Source organism: Martes martes (genome assembly GCF_963455335.1).
Source record: "Martes martes genome assembly, chromosome: X".
Classification (NCBI taxonomy): domain Eukaryota; kingdom Metazoa; phylum Chordata; class Mammalia; order Carnivora; family Mustelidae; genus Martes; species Martes martes.
The window spans coordinates 79220913-79245924 of NC_137897.1; the positions used below are offsets into that span (position 1 = coordinate 79220913).

At 44.8% G+C, this 25012-nt stretch overlaps 2 protein-coding genes across 2 annotated transcripts; one reads left to right on the plus strand and one right to left on the minus strand.

The window, feature by feature from the left end:
- Positions 1-2472: 2472 nt before the first annotated feature.
- SLC25A53 (solute carrier family 25 member 53) lies at positions 2473-3405 on the minus strand (the record flags this gene model as incomplete). The annotated part of the gene is made up of 1 exon (XM_080795621.1): positions 2473-3405. The coding sequence occupies exon 1, from the start codon at positions 3394-3396 to the stop codon at positions 2473-2475; it is 924 nt and encodes a 307-aa protein (XP_080651747.1). The 5' UTR covers positions 3397-3405.
- Positions 3406-12308: 8903 nt separating this feature from the next.
- On the plus strand, positions 12309-13519 carry ZCCHC18 (zinc finger CCHC-type containing 18; the record flags this gene model as incomplete). The annotated part of the gene is given in 6 exon segments (XM_080795558.1): positions 12309-12339; positions 12342-12496; positions 12500-12725; positions 12728-13323; positions 13327-13385; positions 13387-13519. Coding segments are annotated over 6 exon segments (1200 nt in total).
- Positions 13520-25012: the final 11493 nt, after the last annotated feature.

Here is a 25012-nt window from a genome sequence, read left to right on the forward strand (position 1 = left end):
AATAAGAATTTAAAATGGAGAAAGAGACACGGACTGACACAGTGGCATAAGTGGAAATCCACAGCATACTTGGAAATAAATGAGTGCATCTGTTGGATGGGGGAGTATGGTAGTTTATCTCCTCTTCAGAGTAAAAGCCACAACTATGGGGCACCTAGGTGGCTCAGGGATTAAGCGTCTGCCAGATGTCTGCCTTTGGCTCAGGTCCTGATTCCATGGTCCTGGGATTGACCGGTATCTGGCTCCCTGCTCAGCGGGGAGTCTGCTTCTCCCTCTCCTTCTGCCCCTCCCTCACTCGTGCTTGTGCTCTCTCTCTCCAATAAAGACATTTTAAAAACCCACAGCTCTAAGCTATGAATTTTTGTAGATATTTTCTTCCTTATGAGTTTGCCTTGAAAAAGAACTATTCTATTTTTCCTTTCCTTGTGCAGACCCTGTATTCCCTGTCCTTGCATCCAGAGTACCATCCTACCCCATCCAAGTCTTCACAAGGACCAGATGTGGGAACTCATCTGCAGCTATTCTGAACCAGCTATTTTCTAGTGACCTTGCTGGCAAATGCATTCTGATCTCATATTGCCTACTGCTGTGTCTTTAATTTCTATGATATTAAGTGAGGAATCCTCATGGCTAGAATCTATAATTAGGTTATTTTAAATGACAAATTCACTTAGGTGAGAAGGTACAAGTGGAGGTCATTATCACAATCATCTACAAGGAAAGCTGCAACATATGTCATCTTGGAAATCTTCAAAGTTCCAGAGTTGAAATGAATGGGAGAGTTATGTAATATGTTTCTGTTTGTGAAATTTTAGTTCCTATGGTGTTGCTCATAGCAAACATGCCATCAATAACACAAAATCATCAAATGTCCCAGTTGAAAGTCATTTATTATTATTATTAATTATTATCAGCAGCAGCATCATTATCATTAGCACAAAACTAAATCCACTAATAAAAGAAAACAAAACCACACCCCAAAGGCATGTGTCTTGCTGACGGCAAGTCAATAACATTATTTTCACGTACAAGGGACAGCACCCTGAGGATAAAGATCATATCACAGATTGATAATCAATTCAATAATTCAGCCAACATTATTGAGCACCTAGGCACCACGGGAGATTTTAAAATGCATACAAGAATCCCTGCTTTCAAGGAGTTTTACAGTCTAGTAGGAGGTATTGAAGAACACCAACAAGAACACAGGGTCACAGGAACTCAGTGACATAATGGAATCAGTGCCATGTATGCAGTGTTCTTAGAAAGGGGGGTCACAAGAGACTAACGTCGCATTCAGTTGTGGGAAATCAGAATAGTCTCCGTAGAGAAGGTGGCATCTGAGCTAGGCTTTGAGGAACTGGAAGGATTTCTGACAAACTGGCATGTGAGGAAGGGGCACTGTAAGTGGAGAAATTGTGTGGGCCAAAGCACGGCCATGGGAAAGTTCATGGCATGTCTGGAGAGAGAACAATAGTCCAGTTTAGCACTTTGTATGGGATCTATGTCAGTGGCAGTGGTGTGATAAAATGCCGCAAGTTATATGGGGGCCATATGTCGAATGGCTCCAAATGACAGGCGAAGATTTCTGATCTTTTTGTCACAGTGACTGTATTTATTCACAGCAATAAAATATGCAATTATTTGTGAAGAGATATGGTCATTTCACTTCCAGATTTCCTGGAGAAACTCAAGTGGTTTCTAGGCAATGTTTTTGTCTTGCTATCAAAAATATCCTGCCAGATAACACCAAGCCTTCTAGAGTAAATTTTTCTCATGCAACCAAATCTCTTCCTTCAAAGTCTATTCTTTCCACCCATCTAGTGACAATACTTCTTTCCACTCCTATATCCAGCTCCATCAGTTCCTGTGACAGCTGATCAGTTGAGGCAAGTCTAATTTAAGGTTTCCAGCCCCAGCTGCCAGCCTGACTGAAACTAGAGCCCCCAGCCCTGAGAAGTGAGAGTGGTGGCAGTAGGGATAGTGAACAATATCATGGAAATGTAGCCAGTCATCTGAGGAGTTCTGTGGAATCCACATCCTAAGCCTCAAGCTTAGTTCTTTGAAACTGGAGTCCCTGGTCCTCCACTAAGTTCGGTCCAAAGGACAACTAGAGGGATTCCAGAACTCATAGTGCCTAACTAAGGTCATCTTTCAACGTTTCTCCTTACTGTCAAGGAATTACTTAAAGGAATGACATTTCATCAAGGCTACAAGCTTCTTAAGGGCCTCCTGGGTCCAAGGCTGTTGAAACTGTGGACAGGATGGAGTGACTTTCTCTTTCTGACCAAGGAACCCTGTTGGGCTTTGTTTGTGCCAACAGGCTGGTAGTTGGGAACTTCTCCCATGCATTGGCAGTTCAAAGACGCTAAAGAATGGTTGTAGTAGGTAACCAAGCCAAAGAAGTAAGCTATTTAGATCGACCTGGGAAGGCTTAGGATAACAAAGTTGCCATAGCCTCACTTCCTGCAGCTAGTCAGTCTTTAGCTCTTTCCTGGAATGAGACCTCCTCTGCAGGAAGTCATGGATAGCTGTGGTGAGGCCCCATGTCACACTGGACCTTAGGATGACAAGGGAGCCTCCACGGTAGATCAGAAACACCTTTCGGCCCCGAGTGTCCCACACGTCCTGGGCAGAGGCCCACAGGCTTGGCATGCTCTGCCAGCCAACATGGGACTGCATATTGGCCACCAGCACAATCAGAGGATACAGGACTAGGCAGGTTATTGTTCCATTGATGCTCCCAGACACTAAGGCAGGAACCCAATGGGGCAGGCCTTGCTCTGCCAAGCCATCCTGGATGGGGTCCTTGAAGGAAAAATACAGAGCACTCCCCAGACTGTTCCTCAGAAGGACAGGCCAGAAACCACGATAGTAGCCCAGTGATAGCCGCCCCCAAAGCCCATAAGAGTTGAACTCCTTGAGAATGCTGATGGTGCTGGGGAAGCGGGCTTGCTTGCGACCATCCTGGAGCACATTTTGCACCCTTTCAAAGGGGCTCAATGCCACAGCCTCCACCACACCCGACATGAGCCCTGCAGCCCAGCGGTGTCTCAGGGAGTGTGGCCCAACGGGAGAGAGAGAACACAGCAGGCTATCATAAGTCCCAAACAACAGAGTCCCTTGCAATGTCTTAGAGAGAAGAGGTGGGTATATTCCCCGGTAGAAGTACTGAGGGCCTTCATGCCAAAGCTGTCGCACAGCCTCTGATGCTGCCACGGCATGGATCTGTTGCCGGAACACAACCTTATAGATGGGGAAAGTCAGAAAAGTAGACACAAAGTTGGAAACGGCCCCAAGGGCATAGGCCTGGGAGTGCCAGCTTTTCTTTCCTGGGGACTCCACTCGTGTCCTGTGCTGCAGCTCCTTTCCAGGACAGTGGTTCGGTTCCTCCATGCTGAAGACGACTGGGTACAGATGGAAGATACTGGCAAGAGTGGAAAAAGAGAGGTTAGACTGACCCATTAAATTTGTTGGGGGCATTTTCACTGCTTAGTGAGAAACAAAGCCCCAAGAAACATGGACCTAAGGAAAAAAGCAATGCTTTGGGCCAGTTTCGGAGAAATAGGCATACTCTTAAGAAGTCAACAAGCTTGGGCGCCTGGGTGGCTCAGTCAGTGAAGCGTCTGCCTTTGGCTCAGGGTATGATCTCAGGGTTCTGGAATTGAGCCCCATGGCAGGCTCCCTGGTCAGCAGGGAGCCTGCTTCTCCCTCTGCCCTCCTCCCACTCATTCTCTCAATCTCTCTCAAATAAATAAAATCTTAAAAAATGAAAAAGTTTTTTTTTAAAAAAGAAGTCATCAACCTCAAATTGAAACAAAGGCAGTTTTCTTTTTCTTTTTTTTTTTTTTTCTGAAACGAGTCATCCCTACCATGTTTTACCAACAAATCAAATATTCTAATATTCAAAGAAGGTTTGTGATTGAAGAAAATAAAACTGGGGAAAGAGGGCTCCAAACCCTATTACACTCAACTTTCACCACATGAAGTTTTGCATTTGATAAACTGCTAGAACAATAAGTTGCTATTCTCTTTCCAAAGAGCGGCACTATCTCAGAGAGGCAGAAAGGCATTCAGAACTTGTATTCCAGTACTTTCTCTAAAAGCTGGTAGTGAATGTGGGGATTGAGAAATCTCCTTCACCTCTATGTCTGCAGAATCCTGCCAGTGTCCTGGCTGTTTCATGGCAATGCTCTGTCCACCCTCCCTTTCCAGTTGAGGAACTGAAAGAGTAGCTGTTCCTAGAAGGTCAGCACCAAAATGTTCCACACCTAGCTATTACCAAGCCTATCCTTAAAGTTCTGTAGCTATATAATAGAGCAGGAATTTTTCAAACTTGACAACATGTGACATTGTTGGCCAGACAATTCTTTGTTGTAGCTGCTGGTCCTGTGTATCATAGAATGTTTAGCAGCATCCTGGCCAAAACTCACTGAATGCCTATAGTACCAGTTGAGATCAGCCAAGCTACTATAATCAAAATCATCTCCAGACATTGCCATATGTCCCCTGGGAGGCAAAATCATCCTTGGTTCAGAAGCCCTGTACTAGAGGTAAGATACAGTTCAAGGGCACCAAACTACTGATCCCACCCCAGAAAAGGCTGGGAGCTAGCAGGTGGTTGGGTAGGTGAGAAGTAACTGGGGATCCAGGACACATGAAGGCAACTCGGGATCAAGAAGAAATGAATGCTGAGTGTAGATCTGAGAACCTGAGGGAGTTTGTCAAGGAGATAGGGCTGAGAAGACAGAGTGTGCCACAGGAGGAGACAGTGTGTGGAGGAGAGGCAGCATAGAGCTGTAGAGGGAAGGGAGAGGAGAAGACAGGCAGAGGAGAAGGCACTTTGACAGGGCAGGGGGCTCACATTGGGACTGGTAGGAATGGCAGACTCTGGAGCTTTCACCCAGAACCCTGGGCTGTGTGGTCCTGAGGGGAGGGAGGTATTTGGGGCTCTAATTATGCTAGCAGTTGATGACCCCTCCACAGGGACAGAGGGGTGCAGCCTCAGGCCTCCAGGGAGGGGTACAAGCCAGGTAATGTGAGTAGCCCACTGAAGCCTTCCCTGGGCTGCCACACCCAGAACCTGCCAAGAAGTGCTTCTCCTTCCAGAATTATCCCCATCGACTCCTCCCTGGCTCCTTGCTCCTGCTCCATCCCTGACCCCATAATCTGACCTCATGGCCTCCCCCACAAGCCACACACTCTCTGTCAATGGAGGGAGGTGGAGGTTCAGCCTCCTGTGCTCTACCAGCACCCTTCCCCTAACCCTAGCACCCCATGTTTGCCTTAAGCGTCACCTCCTTAACCTGGGAGGGTCCTTCTGCCTTCTGCCTCAGACCCTTTAGCAGAGAACTGGCCAGAGCAAACGCTTATGAGGCCCACTCTTGCATCCCTCTGGAGGTACTTCTTGGTCCCAGCTGGCCACCTCCGTCTCTCTAGAGCTAAAAGAGACCCCCCAACACACCCCCAGGCCACAGGTAGCTCTACTCAGGTCCCCAAAGCCACAGGCTCTCCCAACATTCCCCAGATCTACTACCAAGGAACTTCTTCCTCCAAATCTGACCTGCACCTAAAGATGGGTAGTGAAGGAAATGTTTGTCCCCTCTTCTACCTCAAAGCGCAGTAATGTTCCACATTTCCACATTTTCCTGAGTAACCTATAAACATGTGTTGACTGACTGCATAAGACATGTGGACTTGGCGGAAAGACTGGGCTAGAATTTGGCAGACTAGCATTCTAAGTTCCAGTTCTGTTATAAACTTCCTTATGACCTTTAGAAATTCATTGACATCTTGGAGGATCATCCATCTCAGGTATAAAATGAGCTGAGGGGGTGTAATGCTCTCTAGGCATCCTCATATTTTGCATGTCACTGGGGGCTGACCTGGGGGAATTTGGACCAACTTTTGATAGCAGAATCTTGCTTTTCCATCTCCAATTCCTCCTGCCATTTTTGCCAATCATTTTCAGGAATTAAAGGTGAACAGTAATTTAGAAACGCCTTAGTTTAAATATCTAGTCATCATTTTAAAAATGCAATTCTTCCCATTTTGTGGGGGAGGAGGAGAATCTACTTTTTCCCCATGTATTCTCCTGTTATGATGCCAGGCTTGTTGGGGGCAGAGATCCAATACTGAATCCTGTCTCTATCCCTTAGTTGTGTGACCTTAGGCAAGACATTTCACTCATTCTCTGTGCCTTTAGTTATGAAATAGCCACAACAGACCTACCTCCAAAGCTTGTTGCAAAGATTAATAAAGTGAGATAAAGTAGTTAAGCATCCATGCCATAGTGGCCTCAATAAAAAGCATTAAAAAAAAAGAAGTTTCCTGACTTCACCATCTGTCTCCATAGAGCACTTGTTCCTACAGGATACTCTCAGATCAGTCAGAAGCAGATGAAGAGGTATGGTGGAACAAATCCTGTGTTCACATGGGAGGCAGGGAAGACTTTTCTTCTGCAAATGCAAAGATGTTCTATAAACAACTCTGGACGGTCTGGCCCCTTGACATGAATTCTGAAGTACAGACCACAGAATGCGTCAGGAGTCAGCGTTGAGCAGTTACTCCCTAGAATCCGTGTTGTGGCTCCTATGTCTATAGCCTAGTAAAGTGAACCCAGGGGGGTTCAGACTGCCCGGCCCATCTAGTCCAGATGGACAGCTGTGTGACCACCCCAGGATCTAGCCCCATGTCTTATCTGTTCATTCATGGCCTCCCTCCACCAGTCTTTGGTCAGCTCGCAAACCCTTACTGATCGGCTACTAAATCACTTGTGCGTAAATTACTGTGAAGCTAGAAATGAACAGGACTTGGTACCTGCCTTCAAGTGCTTGGGGATCTAGTGGGACAGACAGTCAACAATGAGCTAAACTATACTGGAATGCAAAATAAAGGGCACACTAATCAAGGTCAGAGCAGAAAGACAGGAACAATTTATGTTATCTTGGACAGGGAGGAGCCAAGAAATTCCTCCCAGGAGGGGCATCTGACTTGATCCTTAATCAGTGAGCAGGCTTTCATTAGGAGTGAGGGCAGCCATTCTAGGCTGAGGAAGAGGTCTAAGGCACAAGAGACCTAAAAGCATAAGTGGTACACAGCTTTGGATGCAGGCCTTGCAAAGGAAATAGAGCTGCAGCTGGCAGAGATAAGTGGATTTAGAATAAGGGCCATCTTTTCTTCCCCCACTGCAATGTGGTAAAGCATAAAGACACAGGCTCTGGAGTCAGACAGCCTTGGGTATGGATTTTCCCGTGCCATCTGCTAGCTATATAACCTCGGCCAAGTCTCTTCACTTCTCTAAGCCTCAGTATCCTTATCTGTCATGAAGCTTGCACGAGATGAAGTATATAAAATTCTTAGCACAGTACTCAGTATAAATTGCTCCTTAAATTATATTAGTAGTTTCATTTAAAAAAGAGATCCCAGAAAGAAAGATTAGATTGCAACCACACTTTTTCTAAAGGCTGAAATCAGTCTAACATACTCGGTTGGGTCTTTTGCAGAGTTCATTTTAAATTGCTTGTTTGGGAGACAGCAGAGCAAATTTGTTCATGGGCCTTGGAGTTTGACAGCCCTAAGAGGGCTGCAGTCCCCTGTCTCCACTTCTAAGTTGTGTGGCCTCATATAAGTAACTTAACTTCCAGGAAACTCGGGTTCCCTACCTGCAAAATGGAATAACAATGCCTGTCTAACAGAGCTGCTGAGAAGCTTAAATGAGATAACAGATGGAAAGTTCCTGGCACAGGGGAGGCAGGCAGCGAAGGAAAACTATTATTGTTTCAGCTGAAAAGCTTTATCTCCCTAACATTCAGGCTTTTAAGGTTTCTTTGTTGAAATTGGAAAATGTGGTCTCATTAGAGCCATGAATTGGAACACGCTCCCACACAAGAAGCCAGAGATAAGGGATGCTCTGTATCCAAATGGAGCCAGCTTAGCAAATCCTCCTCTCAGCCTTGCCCAAAGAGATCCTCGCTTTGTTTGAAGGGCCCAATCCAGGCCCCTTTACACAATCCATTTCCTTTTACTTTTTTGGGGGGGGGGATCAGAACTCTAGGATCTATTCTTTGTCCTATTTGATCCCATCTCCACCAGCTGCAGATCACCTCAGTTGGCAGTGAAGCTAATTTAAACACAGGACAAGAATCTGCTGAGACCCAGGGTCAGATGTCATGGCATTGGGGAGCAGAAGCAAAAGTCTGAAGGAAACCCAAGAGCTACTGCCGGCATCACCCTGACCATGTGAGGAGAGCCTTCTCTCTACCTCCCACACCCTCCAGCCTCCACCACCTATTCCACACTGTCCCATCCACAAAAGAAAGGCCACAGTCCTCAGATAAAAGTCCTCATCTCAGGGCGCCTGGGTGGCTCAGTGGGTTAAAGCCTCTGCCTTCTGCTCAGGTCATGATCTCAGGGTCCTGGGATCAAGCCCCACATCAGGCTGTCTGCTCAGCAGGGAGCCTGCTTCCTCCTCTCTCTCTCTGCCTGCCTCTCTGCCTAGTTGTGATCTCTCTCTCTGTGTCAAATAGATAAATAAAATCTTTTAAAAAAAAGTCCTCATCTCCAAATTTGAAGTATTTACTTCAAGGAACCCCAGGTATCAGGTTTGTCAAACAAGAAGGCAGAAAAGAGCATCAGGAGAAGTACCTTGGCAGGTTGAAAATGAACCCAACAGCAGTTAGATTGTTCATTTGATTGCAAGCATCAGGAGTCCAGAACAGACCCTGCAGGGGACCTTTTAACCACAATTTACATCAGGAAAGTAAGACCTGCTCTCCAAGAACCAGAAGTCATAGAATATAGAGACGGTTTCCCAGCCACTGGCATCACAGCCCATTCAAGCTGGCAGCCCTGCAGGACAGCCCTGCATGCCGTTTCCATGGAGTTGCTCCTGCTCTGGGGCCAGTGATGCCAAATCCAGCAAAGGAGAGGTCCCCTCAAGAGCTCACAGAAGGGCAACCTAGCAACCTGTCCTCAAGCCAGGAAATGAAAGAGCTGTATCAGCAGTAGAGAGCTGGGGATCGGGGGTTAGGTCAAACTGTTTCATTTCTCATACTTCTTCCTGAAGTGCAAGTTGACAGAGGAAGATGTTACCAAGAAAGATGGCAGGGGAATGATTCTTAAACCATTTCTGGGCCACAGACTTCCTTGAAAATCTCCAAAACTAAGAACTCAGAAAAATATGCAGAGTCCAAATTCTTTGTAAACGATTTCAGAAAGGACCCTAGGTAGGAACCTCTGCTCAGTGGAGTTACGTGTCATGACCGATGTGCTGTGTGGCCAGATATATTGGCAGCAGGCCATTTGCTTATTACCCTCAGCATGATGTGATGTTTCCAGCAGTGATTCATAAACTTCTCTATACCTCAGAATTAACTACAGCACTGATTACAAATATAAATCACACTCCCCACCCCTAGTCCTAGTAAATCTGAATCCCCCCAGAGGTAGAGCTCAGGAATCTGCCTTTCTAACAAGCTTTCCAAAATGATTTTGAGGCAGCCAGTCTTGTACCCATACTCTGGTTAATAGCATGGGTTCTAGTGTCAGAGAGATTTGATCCAAATGTTGGCTTCACCTTGTACTTTCAGGCAAGTCATCTCACCTCTGGGCCTTGTTTCCTTCGAGCTCAAAAGCTGTAGAATTTTTTTTAATAAACTGGCAGCTTACTGTAGTATAAAAATGGTGTAAAATGAGAAAGAAAAGTGCATTAGTTTCCTCTTCTGTACAATGGCTCCTGCAAAAGTTGCCTAAGGCTCTTTTCCCTACTCCCTGCTGCCTCCCCCAAACACTCTCACTCAACACTCCCATCATGCCAAGACTGCTGGTGGGTTTGAGACCACCAACGTAAAAATACTCAGTAGGCAGTTCAGCGGGGCAAATAGTTAACATTAGAATAATAGGCTTGGATGCAAAATCGGATGCTGAAACTTATTTGCTGTGTGATGCTGGGCAAGACGCCGAACCTCTCTTGTTTCCTCATCTGTACAATGGAGATTAATAGTCCTTGCTCACTAATTCTATATAGTTCCAAATGGCCCCTCCCACCTCCACTTTGGCTTTTCTCTACGAACCCTCAGTCTGAGAGTAAAAAGGCGTGTTTACAAGGGGAGGCCTTTGAAATCGGATGTGTTGACTTGGGTGTGATCTCTCAGCTCTGCCCTTCCTCACCCCACTGCCTGAGCGGTGAAGTGCCCTCTCTGTTAAACCCGCAAACCGCTACCTCCCTCACGCGGCTGCTGAGAAGAATAGATGAGACGTCCGGGCAAGCGCATTCGCCTGCAGAAAGTGCTCAGTAAATGCCTTCTCTCCCTCCCCCTATACAAACGTGAGGGGCTTTTATTGTTCACTTGATTTCTGTCCCACCTCATGTTTAAGGCATCCGGTCTCAAAGCGCGGAGGGAGGAGAGTGGAGATGGAAGGGGTGAGGGAGAAAGAAAGAGAACAGGAAACAGCAAACTCACGGGTAAAATGCAAATCGGCCCTGCCGGTGCGTCTGAGCTGCACTTGACACCGCGCTGGCTCCCGCGCCGGTGTGTCGCAGCCCCAGTCGGCCGGCTCCCCCCTTTTGCTAGCAATGGCCTCGGGGCCCAAGGCTGAGGGGGAGGTCGCCCCCGCGCCCCGCTGATTGGCCGCGCCGCCCCGCTCATCAAGCTCTTTTGTGTCAATGGGCAGTGGCAAACTGAAGCGGCGGCTGCTGGGAGGGCCCAGTCGGTGGGCGGGGGCGGCCGCGGCTGCCGTGGGAACCGCGCAGCCTTGACTTGGCTACCCTCTGACTGGGCGGCTGTGCTGTGCAGCTCCATCCGGCAGCTCCGGTTCGCTCAGCGGCGGAGAAGGCGTCATCCTTTTCCTCTACAGGGCTGCGGGGACTGGAAGGCGGCATCCGCAGCTGTCCACACCGGAGCATCCACTGCCCACCAGCACAGCACAAATTAATAAAAAAAAAAATTAAAAAGCCGGGGTAGGGGGTTGCGGGGCGCGATTACCAGGCGCGCAGAGAGGAAGGGGAAGCTCCACCGGTACTGGGCAGCTCCCCACTTGGGGAATCGAGAACTGCGAGGCCGGGGAAGGAGCACTCCCATGGCCCCGCTGCGCCGAGGGAGGAGGTAGGGTTTTCCTGGGTGCTGCCAAATGGGTAGGATTTGCCTGGATTGAAAGGGGGGACGTTTTTAGGGAGGGGTCGTAAGGGACAACGAGGAGATGATCCCAAGCTGTCTGCCTTAAATCCCCTTTGCATTTCCCCATCTCTTCCTGGGGAGGAATATGTGGGGGTGCGTGTCCAACTCTTACTCCCTTTCTCCGTGGCAGGCCATCAAAGCCAAATCGGAACTTGAATTCTGTGCAGCTGATTGCAGAGCTGGTAGGCCAACAGTTTCCCAGGGGACATGTAATGGAAGGGGTCACTTTGACTTGTATTCAGAAGGTGGGAGAGGGAATTTTCTGTCTGAAGTTGGGAGATGGAATTTTCCTGTCTAGCTACAGCGGAGCTGGGGGTGCAGGTAGGGAAAGGGAGTGGGACGAGGGATGAGGCTGCTTCTGACCCTTCCCTTCTCTGCCCTATCCTACGGGACCCACACAGTCTTGACGCCCTGAGGACTGGTATCTGCAAACCCCACTGGACGGAGGTCAGGGCTGGTGAGCTTTTTCATGGAAGGCCCCTGCTGCAGACGCTGGAAGTGAATTAAAGGGGTGCACTTGTTTCCGAGCTTATGTTTTATAATCCGAGAAATAAGGGGAGAAACTTTTGAAAAGGGGTGTGGTTGAGATCTGAAACGTGAGTTTAACAGATATCTTTAATTTTTTATATATGAATGTAGTTGACACACAATGACAAGGGTATCTTTTACCTCTTATTATCACAAATCTATGAGATTTAGACCATTGCACTCTTATTCTGAGAGCCCAACAACAGCTCCACACACACTATTTCACCTAGAATTCAAAGCAACAGTTGCCCTCCCTCCTGGAAGACTGGCCAGAAGGGATGGATGTAACTCTGAAAGGAACCCTGCTAGCAGGAGGACTCCTGGTAGCTCGAGAAAGTTGTAATTGCCAGTCTCCCGCAGGGAATTTGTAGGTCAGTGGACAAATATAAAAGGTACTGCAGGGTGTTCATTAAAGTAAAGTGACTGCAGACCCCTTCCCTGCAATCTACTGCCTTATTGACCTTTTTTCCCCTCTTTTTCTTTACAGTCCCTATTGAGATACAAGGAAGGCAGAGCCCAGGAACATTGCTTCCTCCTACAGATTAGGCTTTTCTAAAAAGTCTGAGCATCTTCTTATATTCAGATAGACGACCGTCATCCATCATGACTAGCATCATTGCACCAGTGGGTAACAGCTGCGGCAAAACACACCCTTGCCACCTTGGGCCCATTCAATTTTTAGGTCCCTGGGGAGGAGTCTTGGTCCTTTAAAGGTCCGCATGGCAGAAAGAAATGTGAAGTTGTTCTTCGGGAGAGTGGTGCCAGCCCAAGGGGAAGAAACCTTTGAAAACTGACTGATCCAAGTCAATGGGGTCCTGCCTGATTGGAATATGTCTGAGGAGGAAAAGCTCAAACGCTTAATGAAAACACTTAGGGGTCCGGCCCGGGAGGTAATGCGTTTGCTCCAGGCCACCAACCCCAATCTAAGTGTGGCTGATTTCTTGTGGGCGATGAAACTGGTGTTTGGGGAGTCTGAAAGCAGTGTCACCACTCATGTTAAATTTTTTAACACTCTGCACGCACAGGGGAGAAAGCTTTCCTTTATGTGATCTGTTTGGAAGTGCAGCTCCAGAATGCTATTCAGGCAGGGATCATAGCTCAGAAAGATGCCAACCAGACTCACCTGCAGCAGCTCCTTTTAGGAGCTGAGCTAAATAAGGACCTGCACTTTAGGCTGAAACATCTCAGGATATATGCAAATGATCAGGAGCATCTTCCTAGTTTCTTGGAGTTAATCAAGATGATAAGGGAGAAAGAGGATTGGAATGACACTTTTATGAAACCAAAGCGACCCAAGAGGTTTGAGGTAATCTTGGAGAGGGCAGCAAGCCCTGTAGTATTTCAGGGCCCCCAGCCAATAGCAATCAGCGGCACTGACTGCAACGTAATAGAGGTAGATGATACCCTTGATGATTCAGATGAGGATGTGATCCTGGTGGAGTCTCAGGACCCTCTACTTACATCCTTGGAAGCCCCACCTCTCAGAGGCAGGGCCAGACCTCTTGATCCAATACTGGTCATTGATTGCGCCAACAGTTCCTGGGCTCAATCTCCTTGCACCAGTGGGGGTTCTGGGTATAAGAATAATGGTCCTGGGGATGTGTGTAGAGCCAGGAAGTGAAAATACACAATCTTATGTTCATATTGTGGTGAGGAGGGCCATTCAAAGGAAACCTGTAACTGAGAGCAACAAGGCCCAGGTGATTGAGAATCTCGTCATCACCCTGCAGGAACTGACACATACAGAGAAGGAGAAGTCAAAAGAGGTTCCTGGCAAACACAATGACCTCTCTGGGCCTTTAGTAAGGTATTAGAATGAGCCCTAAGTGAACTGTCAACTGTATTCATGTGGGAAAAACAGCGGGGTGGGGAGAAGTAGACTTCTGTCTGCATTAATTAATCCACAAATTGGTTTTATTTGGGGCAGAAGAGGTCTTAGATGCCACCAAAGTGGAGGGGATGGCCTCAACTCTGTCCCTGCTCCCTCCTCTGTCTGCCTAAGGGTCTATTCTGTGTGTGTCCATTTCCTTGATGACTGTTCTTTTAATGAAAGGAGTATAACTCTGTTAAACCTTCACAAAATGAAGGAAAATACAAATTACTGGAAACTCTCCGTCCTTTTATAAACATTGTCAGCCCTTTGAAGAGTGCCCTTCTGGATACTTCTCTGTAATTGTGTACCCAGATAGATATATTTATAGATAAATGATCAAATATAAGTGCTCTTTTAAGCTGTATATTTTCCACCAAACAATATATGTTGTGGAGTTCTGTGTCAATGAATATATATAAGAATCAAGTTCAATGTCTCTGTGTGTGATGTTACTTTTAGGAATATAGAGGAAAAATAAATAAGAATCAAATATAGAAGCTTTAGTGGGGGAGGGTCATATGGTGAAATAGTTTTTAACCACCCTCATTTACAGATGAAGAAAAGGGAAGCTGAAATGGGCTGAATTTCTCCCAAAAAGGCCCTTATCACAACTGACCTGTCTCTTAGGTCAGGGTCAAATCTGCACCCACTAGTTAATATTGCAATGCTTTCTTCTCTAATGTATGCTGAGAAATGTGTTGATGGACGGGGTGGGGGCAAAAAGGGGAAATGGGTATTTCAGGAGTTCCATTCCTGTTCACTTTGGGAAGGAGTAGAGTAGATTTGTTAGACTGTGGTTCTTGCTTCTGGACAACAGCTGGTGGCATCAATAAGACTATCCTTTGGGCTGACCTACCCTCTGCTTTCTCCCTCAGTACTGAGAAAGCAGCTCATGAGAATTTAGTACCAGGAAGCTCAGCACCTCCCAAGCCTCCCCCTGGTTACAGGCTAGAGGACACCAAGAAGCCCAAGGAGTCAAAGCTAACCTTGTCCTGCTCCAACAAATGGGAATACCCAAGGAATGATGAAAAGTCATCTGGGTGCCAGGGTGTATGAAAAAAACATGAGAATCAGAAAGCCCACATGCTCTTTTAGAACTGAGGACATTAATAGGAAAAAAGAGACCACAGAAGAACTTCCCTGGATACCTGCTCCTGCCCATCTCATGACCTCAGATTGGAGGGTGATAAAAAATGACCCTCTGTCCTTAGGGATCCCCTGTTCTTCGTAGGTATATTGGTTCCTATCCTTGTGAGCAGGACAAGGTTGATGGCGGCTGATTTTATTTAAGGCAGGGAGTGGAATGAATGCAGACTTGAGGGAGTTTGTCAGGAAGGAGATAGGGCTGAGAAGACAGAGTGTGCCACAGGAGGAGACAGTGTGTGGAGGAGAGGCAGCATAGAGCTGTAGAGGGAAGGGAGAGGAGAAGACAGGCAGAGGAGAGGGCACTTTGACAGGGCAGGGGGCTCACATCGGGACTGGTAGGAATGGCAGACTCTGGAGCTTTCACCCAGAACCCTGGGCTGTGTGGTCCTGAGGGGAGGGAGGTATTTGGGGCTCTAATTATGCTAGCAGTTGATGACCCCTCCACAGGGACAGAGGGGTGCAGCCTCAGGCCTCCAGGGAGGGGTACAAGCCAGGTAATGTGAGTAGCCCACTGAAGCCTTCCCTGGGCTGCCACACCCAGAACCTGCCAAGAAGTGCTTCTCCTTCCAGAATTATCCCCATCGACTCCTCCCTGGCTCCTTGCTCCTGCTCCATCCCTGACCCCATAATCTGACCTCATGGCCTCCCCCACAAGCCACACACTCTCTGTCAATGGAGGGAGGTGGAGGTTCAGCCTCCTGTGCTCTACCAGCACCCTTCCCCTAACCCTAGCACCCCATGTTTGCCTTAAGCGTCACCTCCTTAACCTGGGAGGGTCCTTCTGCCTTCTGCCTCAGACCCTTTAGCAGAGAACTGGACAGGGCAAAGGCTCATGAGTGATGAAGGATAGTTGGAAGAAAGGCAGGCAGGACAAGAGGCCCCTGCCCTAAGAGGAAACCACACTTAAAAAGATTTTACACCACCCTAGAAGGAGCCCTCCACCCTTTCCCATGTGACAGGTAGATGACAAAAACCTGATTGTATGGCAGGTGCATGGAGGGTTAGTCAGATTAAAACAGCTCGCCAACAAGCCCCAAAAATCCTGTAGACTCAGAAACTCCAGTGGCAGCCCTCTCAGGTCCCCTCCCTCTTCGGGAGCTTTGTACTATGGTTCAATAAACTTTATTATCACTCAATAAACTTTACTATCGCTCAGTGAACTTTGCTCTGCTGCCCACCACTCTTCATCTGGCCTACCTTTTCCCTCTTCAGAAGAGGCATGGCCAAGAACCATGGGCACTAAAGGAAAATATATGTGCTGCCGAAGCGAGCACTAAAGGAAAAGAAATCCTGTAACAACATTAGGTCCACTTCTTGCATCCCTCTGTGGGTACTTCTGGGCCCCTGGCAGCCACCTCCTTCTTTCCAGAGCCAAAAGAGACTCTACCCCCACCCCCAGGCCACAGGAAGCTCCACTCAGGCCCCCAAACCCACAGAGGCCACCAACATTCCCTGACTCTTGGTCTATAAGCCCTTTATTCCTCCCTTTCTCTAAATCTTCCCTTGCAGGGGATCTGCCCATTCATCTATCCTAGATTCAAGTATGGCCTTTTCTCAGCTTTACTCTATAAATGCTTGTTGAAATAATTTATCCAAATAAACAGTTTATGCTGTCATAATTTCTTTCTGGGACCAGGTAGGGGAAAAAGAAAAATGAATGTGATACCTACCACTGCCCTCCTTTTCACTAGTGTTAGCTTGGGGGTTCAATATAGACCACAGCTTTGCAAACCTGTTCTATGCTTCATCTTCATTTCTTCCCTCCCCCACCCTCCTCTTCATCCTGTACACTTAAAACTGTCTGAATTTTTTATTTCACCCAAATGATGCAAACCTGATACTTTATTTCACTTTGTGTAACATTGGCTTTTCCAGTATTCAGGACATATGTATTTTCCCTGGGGGATCTGGGCATTCAGATCAAACTAAGGGAGTTAGCCAAGAGAAGGCTTTTAGAGAATTTGGGGTCTGAGAGCCTTCATTTGAGATTTTTTTTCCTTTTCCCTTCACTCTCATTAATTGGTAAGAGATGGAATGAGTCCCTTTTCAGGAGAAACTAGCATGACCTTCCTCTGCACTATTCCCCTCCTTCTAGGTACTATTTTCCCTTGGTCTTTGACACCCATCTCATAGTTTCCCCCTCCCAGATCTTTCCAGTGCCTGCTTCTCAGCCTCCCTTGCTGAATCTTCTTTCTCTTCCTGATCGTTCCTAAACAGCAATAGAAATTAAAGGGGCGCCTGGGTGGCTCAGTGGGTTAAGCCTCTGCCTTCGGCTCAGGTCATGATCTCAGTGTCCTGAGATCGAGTCCCGCATCGGGCTCTCTGCTCAGCGGGGAGCCTGCTTCCTCCTCTCTCTCTGCCTGCCTCTCTGCCTACTTGTGATCTCGCTCTCTGTCAAATAAATAAATAGAATCTTAAAAAAAAAAGAAATTAAAACTACCACAACTACAATTTATTCAAAGCTTATTATGTGCCAAATACTCTCGTGCCAAGCACATTAAATGCACTAGCCCTTTAATATTATAGTAACCCCAAAAGATAGCTCTTACTGTTACTATTTCTAATTTACCATTTTAAAATTCTTTTTTAAAGATTTTATTTATTTATTTAAGAGAGACAGAGTGAGTAAGAGAGAGCACAAGCCAGGGAGGGGGACATTGGGAGAGGGAGAAGCTGACTGCCCACTGAGCAGGGCCCCCCCATGTGGGGCTCAATCCCAGGACTCTGGGATCATGACCAGAGTGGAAAGCAGATGCTTAACCAACTGAACCATCCAGGCACCCCTCTAATTTACTAGATGACATTAATTCAATTAGTATTTTTAAAGCTTTTTTATTATATTTATTTATTTGAGAGAGAGTGAGAGAGAAGGCACAAGCGTGTTGGGGAGGGGCACAAAGGGAGAGGGAAGCAGACTCTCCACCAAGTCAGGAGCCCAAATCAGGGCTTGATCCCGGGACCCTGGGATCATGACCTGAGCCAAAGGCAGAGGCTTAACTGACCGAGCCACCCAGGCACCCCTAATGCAACTACCAGTAATTGCCACCTATTTCAGATGAGGAAACAGGCTGGAAAATTAGGAAACTACCTAGGGTCATGCCAGATAATTAGTGGTGAAGCCAGGGATGAGACTCCTGGCTGACTCCAAAGCCAGTGCTCCTTCCTAAAGTTAGGTCTCATGCACAGCATCCTCTGACATAGGTGCTATTACTATTTGCACATGACACCTGAGAAGACCAAGGTTTACACATACGAATTGCTTAGCCAAACATCGTAAGAGCAAGTCACACACAAGGATGGAACACACAAGGATATCACACACAAGGATGGAAACTTCTTAAAAAAAAAAAAGATTTTGGGGTGCCTGGGTGGCTCAGTGAGTTACGCCTCTGCCTTCAGCTCCGGTCATGATCTCAGGGTCTTGGAGTTGAGCCCCGCTTTGGGCTCTCTGCTCAGTGGGGAGCCTGCTTCCCCCTCTCTCTCTGCCTGCCTCTCTGCCTACTTGTAATCTCTCTCTCTCTCTCTCTGTCAAATAAATAAGTAAATAAATAAAATCTTCTTTTAAAAGATTTTATTTATTTACTTGACAGAAAAAGAGCAGGAGAGAACAAGCATGGGGAGTGGTAGAAGCGGGCTCTCTACTAAGCAGGGAGCCTGACCTGGAACTCCATCCCAGGACCCTGGGATCATGACCCGAGTCAGCCAGGTGCCCCAAAGATGGAATCTTCTAAGGAACTTTGGTTTGACAGAAAGGAGGCTTTTTCTACCTTTTTCTTTCCTGCTGGGTTGCAGCCAGACCTCCTACTGCCTGACAACCACCCCCTCCCCTGTCTTCAGTTGCATTATTACATTCTATTCAAGCACTGTGTTGTTTCCTGCCTATGCTTTAGGTACAAATAGTTGTGAATTTAACATATGCAAGAGGAGAAAGCAGCAGCAATCCGTGGGGGAGGGATTAATTGTAAAATTAGTGGTGCTAGGGAGACTTCACTACCAGATTAGAAAAAAGGATCAGTTTGCTTTCCCTCATTATGACACCAAATATGAATTTCAGGTCAATTTGAAAAATAAATGTAGATTTTGTGCAAATATGTACAAATTCTGAAATAATATATGTTGTTGAAAGAATAAAAAGGATCAAACATTCAAAAGCAATCCCTTTTAATTCTGCAAGAAAATAAATATTTATTCGATCTCTGGATTGGAGAGAGATTTCTGCAGTTAAGAGTGATGAAAGTGAAAAAGGAAACACCAATAACTCAGAAGACAGCATTAACAGAAATAAAAGAGAAACAGCAAGCTGAGAAGTCCTGGCAACAAATAAGAAAAACCATAATAACAGCAGTGTTCTGTTGGGTTTCGATAGTTAACATTTATTAAAGTCTTACAAAGTGCCAGGCATATTCTAAGAACTCTACATGGCATCATTTCATTCTCAGAATAAATCCTGAGATAGATCCTAATATTATCTTCAGGTTCTAAAACATTCTTACTTAAGGGGGGAAAAACAGAAAATGTATAAAGTGTAAATATACAGCTTAACAAATTACTATAAAGCAAATCACCACAGAGATCAAGAAATAGAATATTGTCATACTCAGGAAATCCCTACCCATCAAACCACTCTCATGACAGTTACGGCTATTATTATTATTATTATTGCTTTTCTCTAGAGCTTTACCACTCAAATATGAATCCCCAAATGCCATTGTTTTGTTTTAGAACTTTATATAAATAGAACCATAATGCATGTATCCTCTCTCTGGCTCATTGTCCTTAAGATTAGGCTTCTGAGATTCAACTTTTTTGCATGTAGCATTAGTCCATCATTTTCAGCATTGCGTTACTGCATTCCACTCTAGGAAATTACGAGAAAGTATCCATTCCGCTGTTGATGGACATTTGGGTTGTTTTCAGTTTGGGGGCAATTATGAAAAATGTTTCTATGAACATCTTTTTTTCTGTCTCCTGGTGCATATAGGGTATACTTCAAGGCAATAGGCTTGAGCTAGGGAAACTGGAGCAAGGCAAAAGGGCCCAAGACTGCGACCACCCACCGAGCTGAATGCAAACAGGCTCATTAACTAACCCACCTGGAAATAGCCATGGGTCCTAATTTACCAGCTACAGCCAGGCACAGTTCCTAAGATTACCAAAAAAGGGAAAGTTCTATAAGTCCTCATCCTCCCTTACTCCACCCTATAACTGGAGCACCTCATCACAGCCTAGTTTCAGACAATCTCTTTGCTGTCCTTTCCTCTCCCCCCTTGTGGTTTATTTCATAAACTTCTATCTCTTTGTTCTGCCTTGGGTGAACTCTTTCACTGCCCGCACCTGACAGCCCCCTTTGGATCAGAGCACCCCACACCTAGGAGTGAAATCTGGGCTTGTAGTATATGTGTACTTTCAACCTCACTAGAGACTACCAAACTGTCTACCAGTTGTACCAAAGGCCACTTCCACCATCAGTGTTTAAGAGTTCCCGTTACCACAGCAAAAACTTATGATGTACTATGTGCTGGCTAACTGAACATAATTTTTAAAAGGGGGTACTTTTGCTCCACACATTCACAAATACTTGATATTGTCAATAAAGCTTTATAAATTTCACTTAAGGTTTTACACATTCGTTTATTTTTTTAAAGATTTTATTTATTTATTTGACGGAGAGAGTAAGAAAGGAAACACAAGCAGGGCGGTAGGAGAGGGAGAAGCAGGCTTCCTGCTGAGCAGGGAACCTAATGTGGGGCTCCATCCCAGGACCCAGGTATCATGACCCAAGCCGAAGGCAGACACTTAATGGCTGAGCCACCCAGGTGCCCCTACACATCTTTTATTAAGTTTAGTTCAAGGTACTTGATTTTCTATGCTTTTGTAAATATATTGTTTGAATTTCATTTTCTCAGTGTTTATTGAGGGTATATAGAAATCTAATTGATCTTTTGATGTTGATTTTGTATACTGATTTACTAATCTCTCTGAATGACTGTGAATTTTTATCTGCAGCTTCTTTAGAACTTTCTGCATACACAAGCATATCATCTGCAAATAATAATTTTACTTCTTTTCCAACCCATATTCATTTTATTTCTTTTTCTTGTCTTACTGAACTGGCTTGGACCTAGAGTACAAAAGTAGTGAGGGGGAATATCCTTGTCTTATTCCTGAACTCAAAAGGACCACTTTCAACAATTTAACATTAAGCATGACACTGGCTACAGGTTTTGGTATACCATTTATCAGATTAAAGATATTTCCTTCCATTCCTAATTTACTAAGAGTTTTTAAAATCTTCAATGGATGTTGAACATTATTGAATGCTTTTTCTGTACTTATTAAGATGATCATATCTTTTTTTTCCTTTTCTCTCTTAATATGTTAAATTACATTGTTTGGTCTTCTAATAATAAAACAATCACGAATTCCTGGATTTGGTCCTGATTTTTTTTTTAATTTTTAAAAAAAGATTTTATTTATTTGAGAGAGAGAGTGCTCCCGCGAATGAGCAGGGGGGAGGGGCAGAGGGAGAAGCAGACTCCGCGCTGAGCAGGGAGCCAAATGTGGGGCTGGATTCCAGGACCCTGGGATTACGACCTGAGCTGAAGGCAGATGCTTCACTACTGTGCCACCCAGGGGCCAGGTCCTGATTTATTTGATCCTGATTTATGATAATTGTTACATACCGCTGGATTCAATTTGCTAATATTTTGTTTAGGATTTTTGTATCTTTGTCCATAAGAGATATTAGCCTGTAATTTTCCCTTCTTTTAAAGTCCTTGTTAGATATTGGTATCAAAGATTTGCTGACCTCATAAAACTAGCTGAGGAGTACAACCTCTTTTTTCTTTCTTCCTTTTTACAAACAAAAAAAATGAGGTCCAAGATGTTTAAATAGATTATTTTTCATATCTGTATCATATCCAATTATTTGCTTATAATCATGGTTTATTGAACCAGCATCTGTATATTCATATTTCTGATGATCCACTATCATAAACCTACTGAGAAGAACATCCTGAGTCACATACAGGTTGGCACATGTAACCAATTATTTCCTGAGGATACATTCCTAGAAGTATAGTTCCTGAATGAAGGACTATGTTCCACAGGAAACAGAGCGGGAGTTGGCCCATGACATGACCTACTTTGGTAGCACTGGCTCACATTTAGGACCCTTCCTTATTTCTTAATATCCTTAAAATACTCTTTGACTCTGAGCTACTAGACTTTATTTTTGTTTTTTAGATTTTATGCTTTTTAAGTAATTTCTACAACTAACATGGGGCTTGAACTCACAACTCCAAGATCAAGAGTTGCATGCTCCACCAACAGAGCCCCCCAGGTACCCCCAGAATTTAATATGTAATATTTAGTGATCAATTCAGGTCTAAGGAATCACCAAATTACTTAAACTTTCAAATAATTTAGTTTTTTTTCTTATCATTTTTAATGGAACTTCTCAAACACACACAAAAGTATAGAAAATGGTTTAATAAACTCCCATGTTCCCATCACCCAGCGTCAAGAATTATCAACACTTTGCATATCTTGTTTCATCTATAATCCCCCACACATTTTTAATAAGGTACTTTATTTATTTATTTAAAAGTTTTTTTTTAAAGTTGCTCAGTTGTAACATTTTTTTAAAGATTTTATTTATTCATTTTTTATGAGTGGGGGCATAAGCAGGGGGGATAGCAGGCAGAGGGAGAAGCAGGGTCCCCTCTGAGCAAGGAGCCCAATGTGGAACTTGATCCTAGGACCCTGGGATCATGACCCAAGTCAAAGGCAGACATTTAACTGACTGAGCCACCCAGGCATCCCTATTTAAAGATTTTAAGTTATCTCTACACCCAATGTGGTCCTTGAACGCAGAGCCCTGACATGAAGAGTTGCACACTCCACAAACTGAGTCTGCCAGGTATCCCTTAATGGGGTACTTTAAGTCAATTAGTAAATATCATATCAAATGGTATGATTTTCTGTACTCTATTCATAGTTATATCTCATAGTTATATTTTTCATTCCAAATTTTTTTTATCAGGATAAAATCATATAACATGAAATTCACCATTTTAACCATATTGAAAGTACATATTCAGTTCATTTTATTTGTGCATTTCTCTTTATTCTGGGTCAGTTTTTCCAGAGGCATATCTACTAGTCCTTTGGACAAATTCACATTTGGTTCAGCTGACCGTTCTATTGTTTTTTCTGTTTCCTACTTTATTGATTTCTACTCTTATCTTTATTAATCCTCCCTTCTATCCTACCTAAATTATTATAGTGGATATTTGCCACATATATTTTCAGTCTTTCTTCACTTTAAATATATGTGCTTTGGCTTTAAATTTGCTTTTGAGTACTGTTTGAGGTAGCTTCTATAATCTTGGCTGAAAAGCAGATTTTTCATTATCACTCAGTTCTACATGTTTATCCATTTCCAGCAAATGCAGGCACTTTTCTGGTGAAGACTCATGGCAGAATTTAGTCTCAAGGTGGACATGGTTTCTGTAAACTTCTAGATTCACAGCTCTAAACACTTACCTTCACCATAGCTGATTACTGTATCTTGAGGTACTTGATGTAGAAAATGTTGGGGTTTGGAGTCAGCAGCCAATGAAGAATTCTTGAGACATCTTTGAGGCAAAAATCTGGTTTTATTAAAGCATGGGGACAGGACCCATGGGCAGAAAGAGTTGCACTGGGGTCATGAGGAGTGGCTGATTATGTACTTTCAAGTTGGGAGCTGGTTAGGGAAAGCACAAGTCTCTAAGGAATTTTGGAAGCAGGGTTTCTAGGACCTTGAGGGGGCTAGGTATTATTAGGAAAAGATCATTTATTACTGTCTAGTAAAACCCTAGTCAAAAGACCCTTCAGATATATATCAGTGGATCATATACTTGGGGAATGACTGTCAACATGTATCTAGGGGGTTAGGGATAAAGGAAGTTTCCAAAGGAACTTTTATATGTTAAAGTAGACTTACAAGATCCTGGGGGAATGGGCTAAGATTGCCTTTGGCCCTTAGCAAAGCATTAACACTGAAGCAGCTGAGTTCCTAGAGAAAGGCCACTCTGCCTGTTTCAAGGACTTGTTGATGGGCTGTAGGCAATAAGGAAATTTAATTTTTTATTTTGCCTTTGTTTCCCACATCAGTACCTCACTTACTTTTCCTGGAAAGAACTATATCACTCCCTTCTATGCTGGGCTGTTCTAAATCCTCCTTTTATACGGATAAAATGCTTTCAGTAACATATTGATGAAAAATAAGGTAACCACAAATCTGTTTCAAGAGACACATGTTGTTACACTATACCAACTGAGCCATCTTCCTCAGTCCAGCTTTTGGGAGTGGGGCACTGGTTGAGCTCTTCAAGTAGTAATATTGTGATTCCAATCTGAATACTGCACTTTGTGTAAAAGTGGACAGTTTGCCTGTGTAGAGGTTGGGCAATTGGATAAAGAGAGGAAGGACATGACTTGGGCATTCATTCCTAAACTCTGGTTCATTCCCTTACAAGCTGTGTGAACTTGGGCAAGGTAGTTAACCTCTCTGTGCTTCAGATTTCTCATTGGTACCATGGAGTAGTAACAGGAAGTCCCTCCTAGGGTTGTAGTGAGAATTAAATGAATGAATACTCTCAGTATTTATTTTTTAAAAGATTTATTTATTTATTTTAGAGAGAGAGAGAGGGAGGGAGGGGCAGAGAGAGTCTTAAGCACCACTCCATGCTGAGTGTAGAGCCATACAGCGCTTGAACTCAAGACCCTGAGATCAGGATGTGAGCCAAAACCAAGAGTCAGAAGCTTACTGACTGTGCCACCCAGGGGCCCCATTACTTGCAATGTGTTCAAAAGAGTACCTGGTGCATTGTAAATGTTGCACCACGGATGATCATCACAACTATACCAAACAGCTCTCTTCAAACTCTGAACAGCCTTGTAGACGGTATTACATAGGCCCTCCATTTCAGCCTCTTTACAGGGAATTTCATTAAATTCAGTGGCCTTAGGCTACTTTACAACCCATATGAAGGAGAGAATAAAAACTTCTAAGTGAGGGTCACCTAGGTAGCTCAGTCGGTTCAACAATGGATCCTTGGCTTTGGCTCAGGTCATGATCTCAGGGTCATGTGATGAAACCTTGCATTGGGCCCCACGTTGGGTCCTGCGTCAGGCCCTGTACCGGGCCTACACTCAGAGCTGAGTCTTCTTGAGATTCTCTCTCTCCCTCTACCACTGCCCCTCCTCACCACTCACCCTCTCTAAAATAAAGAAATAAACT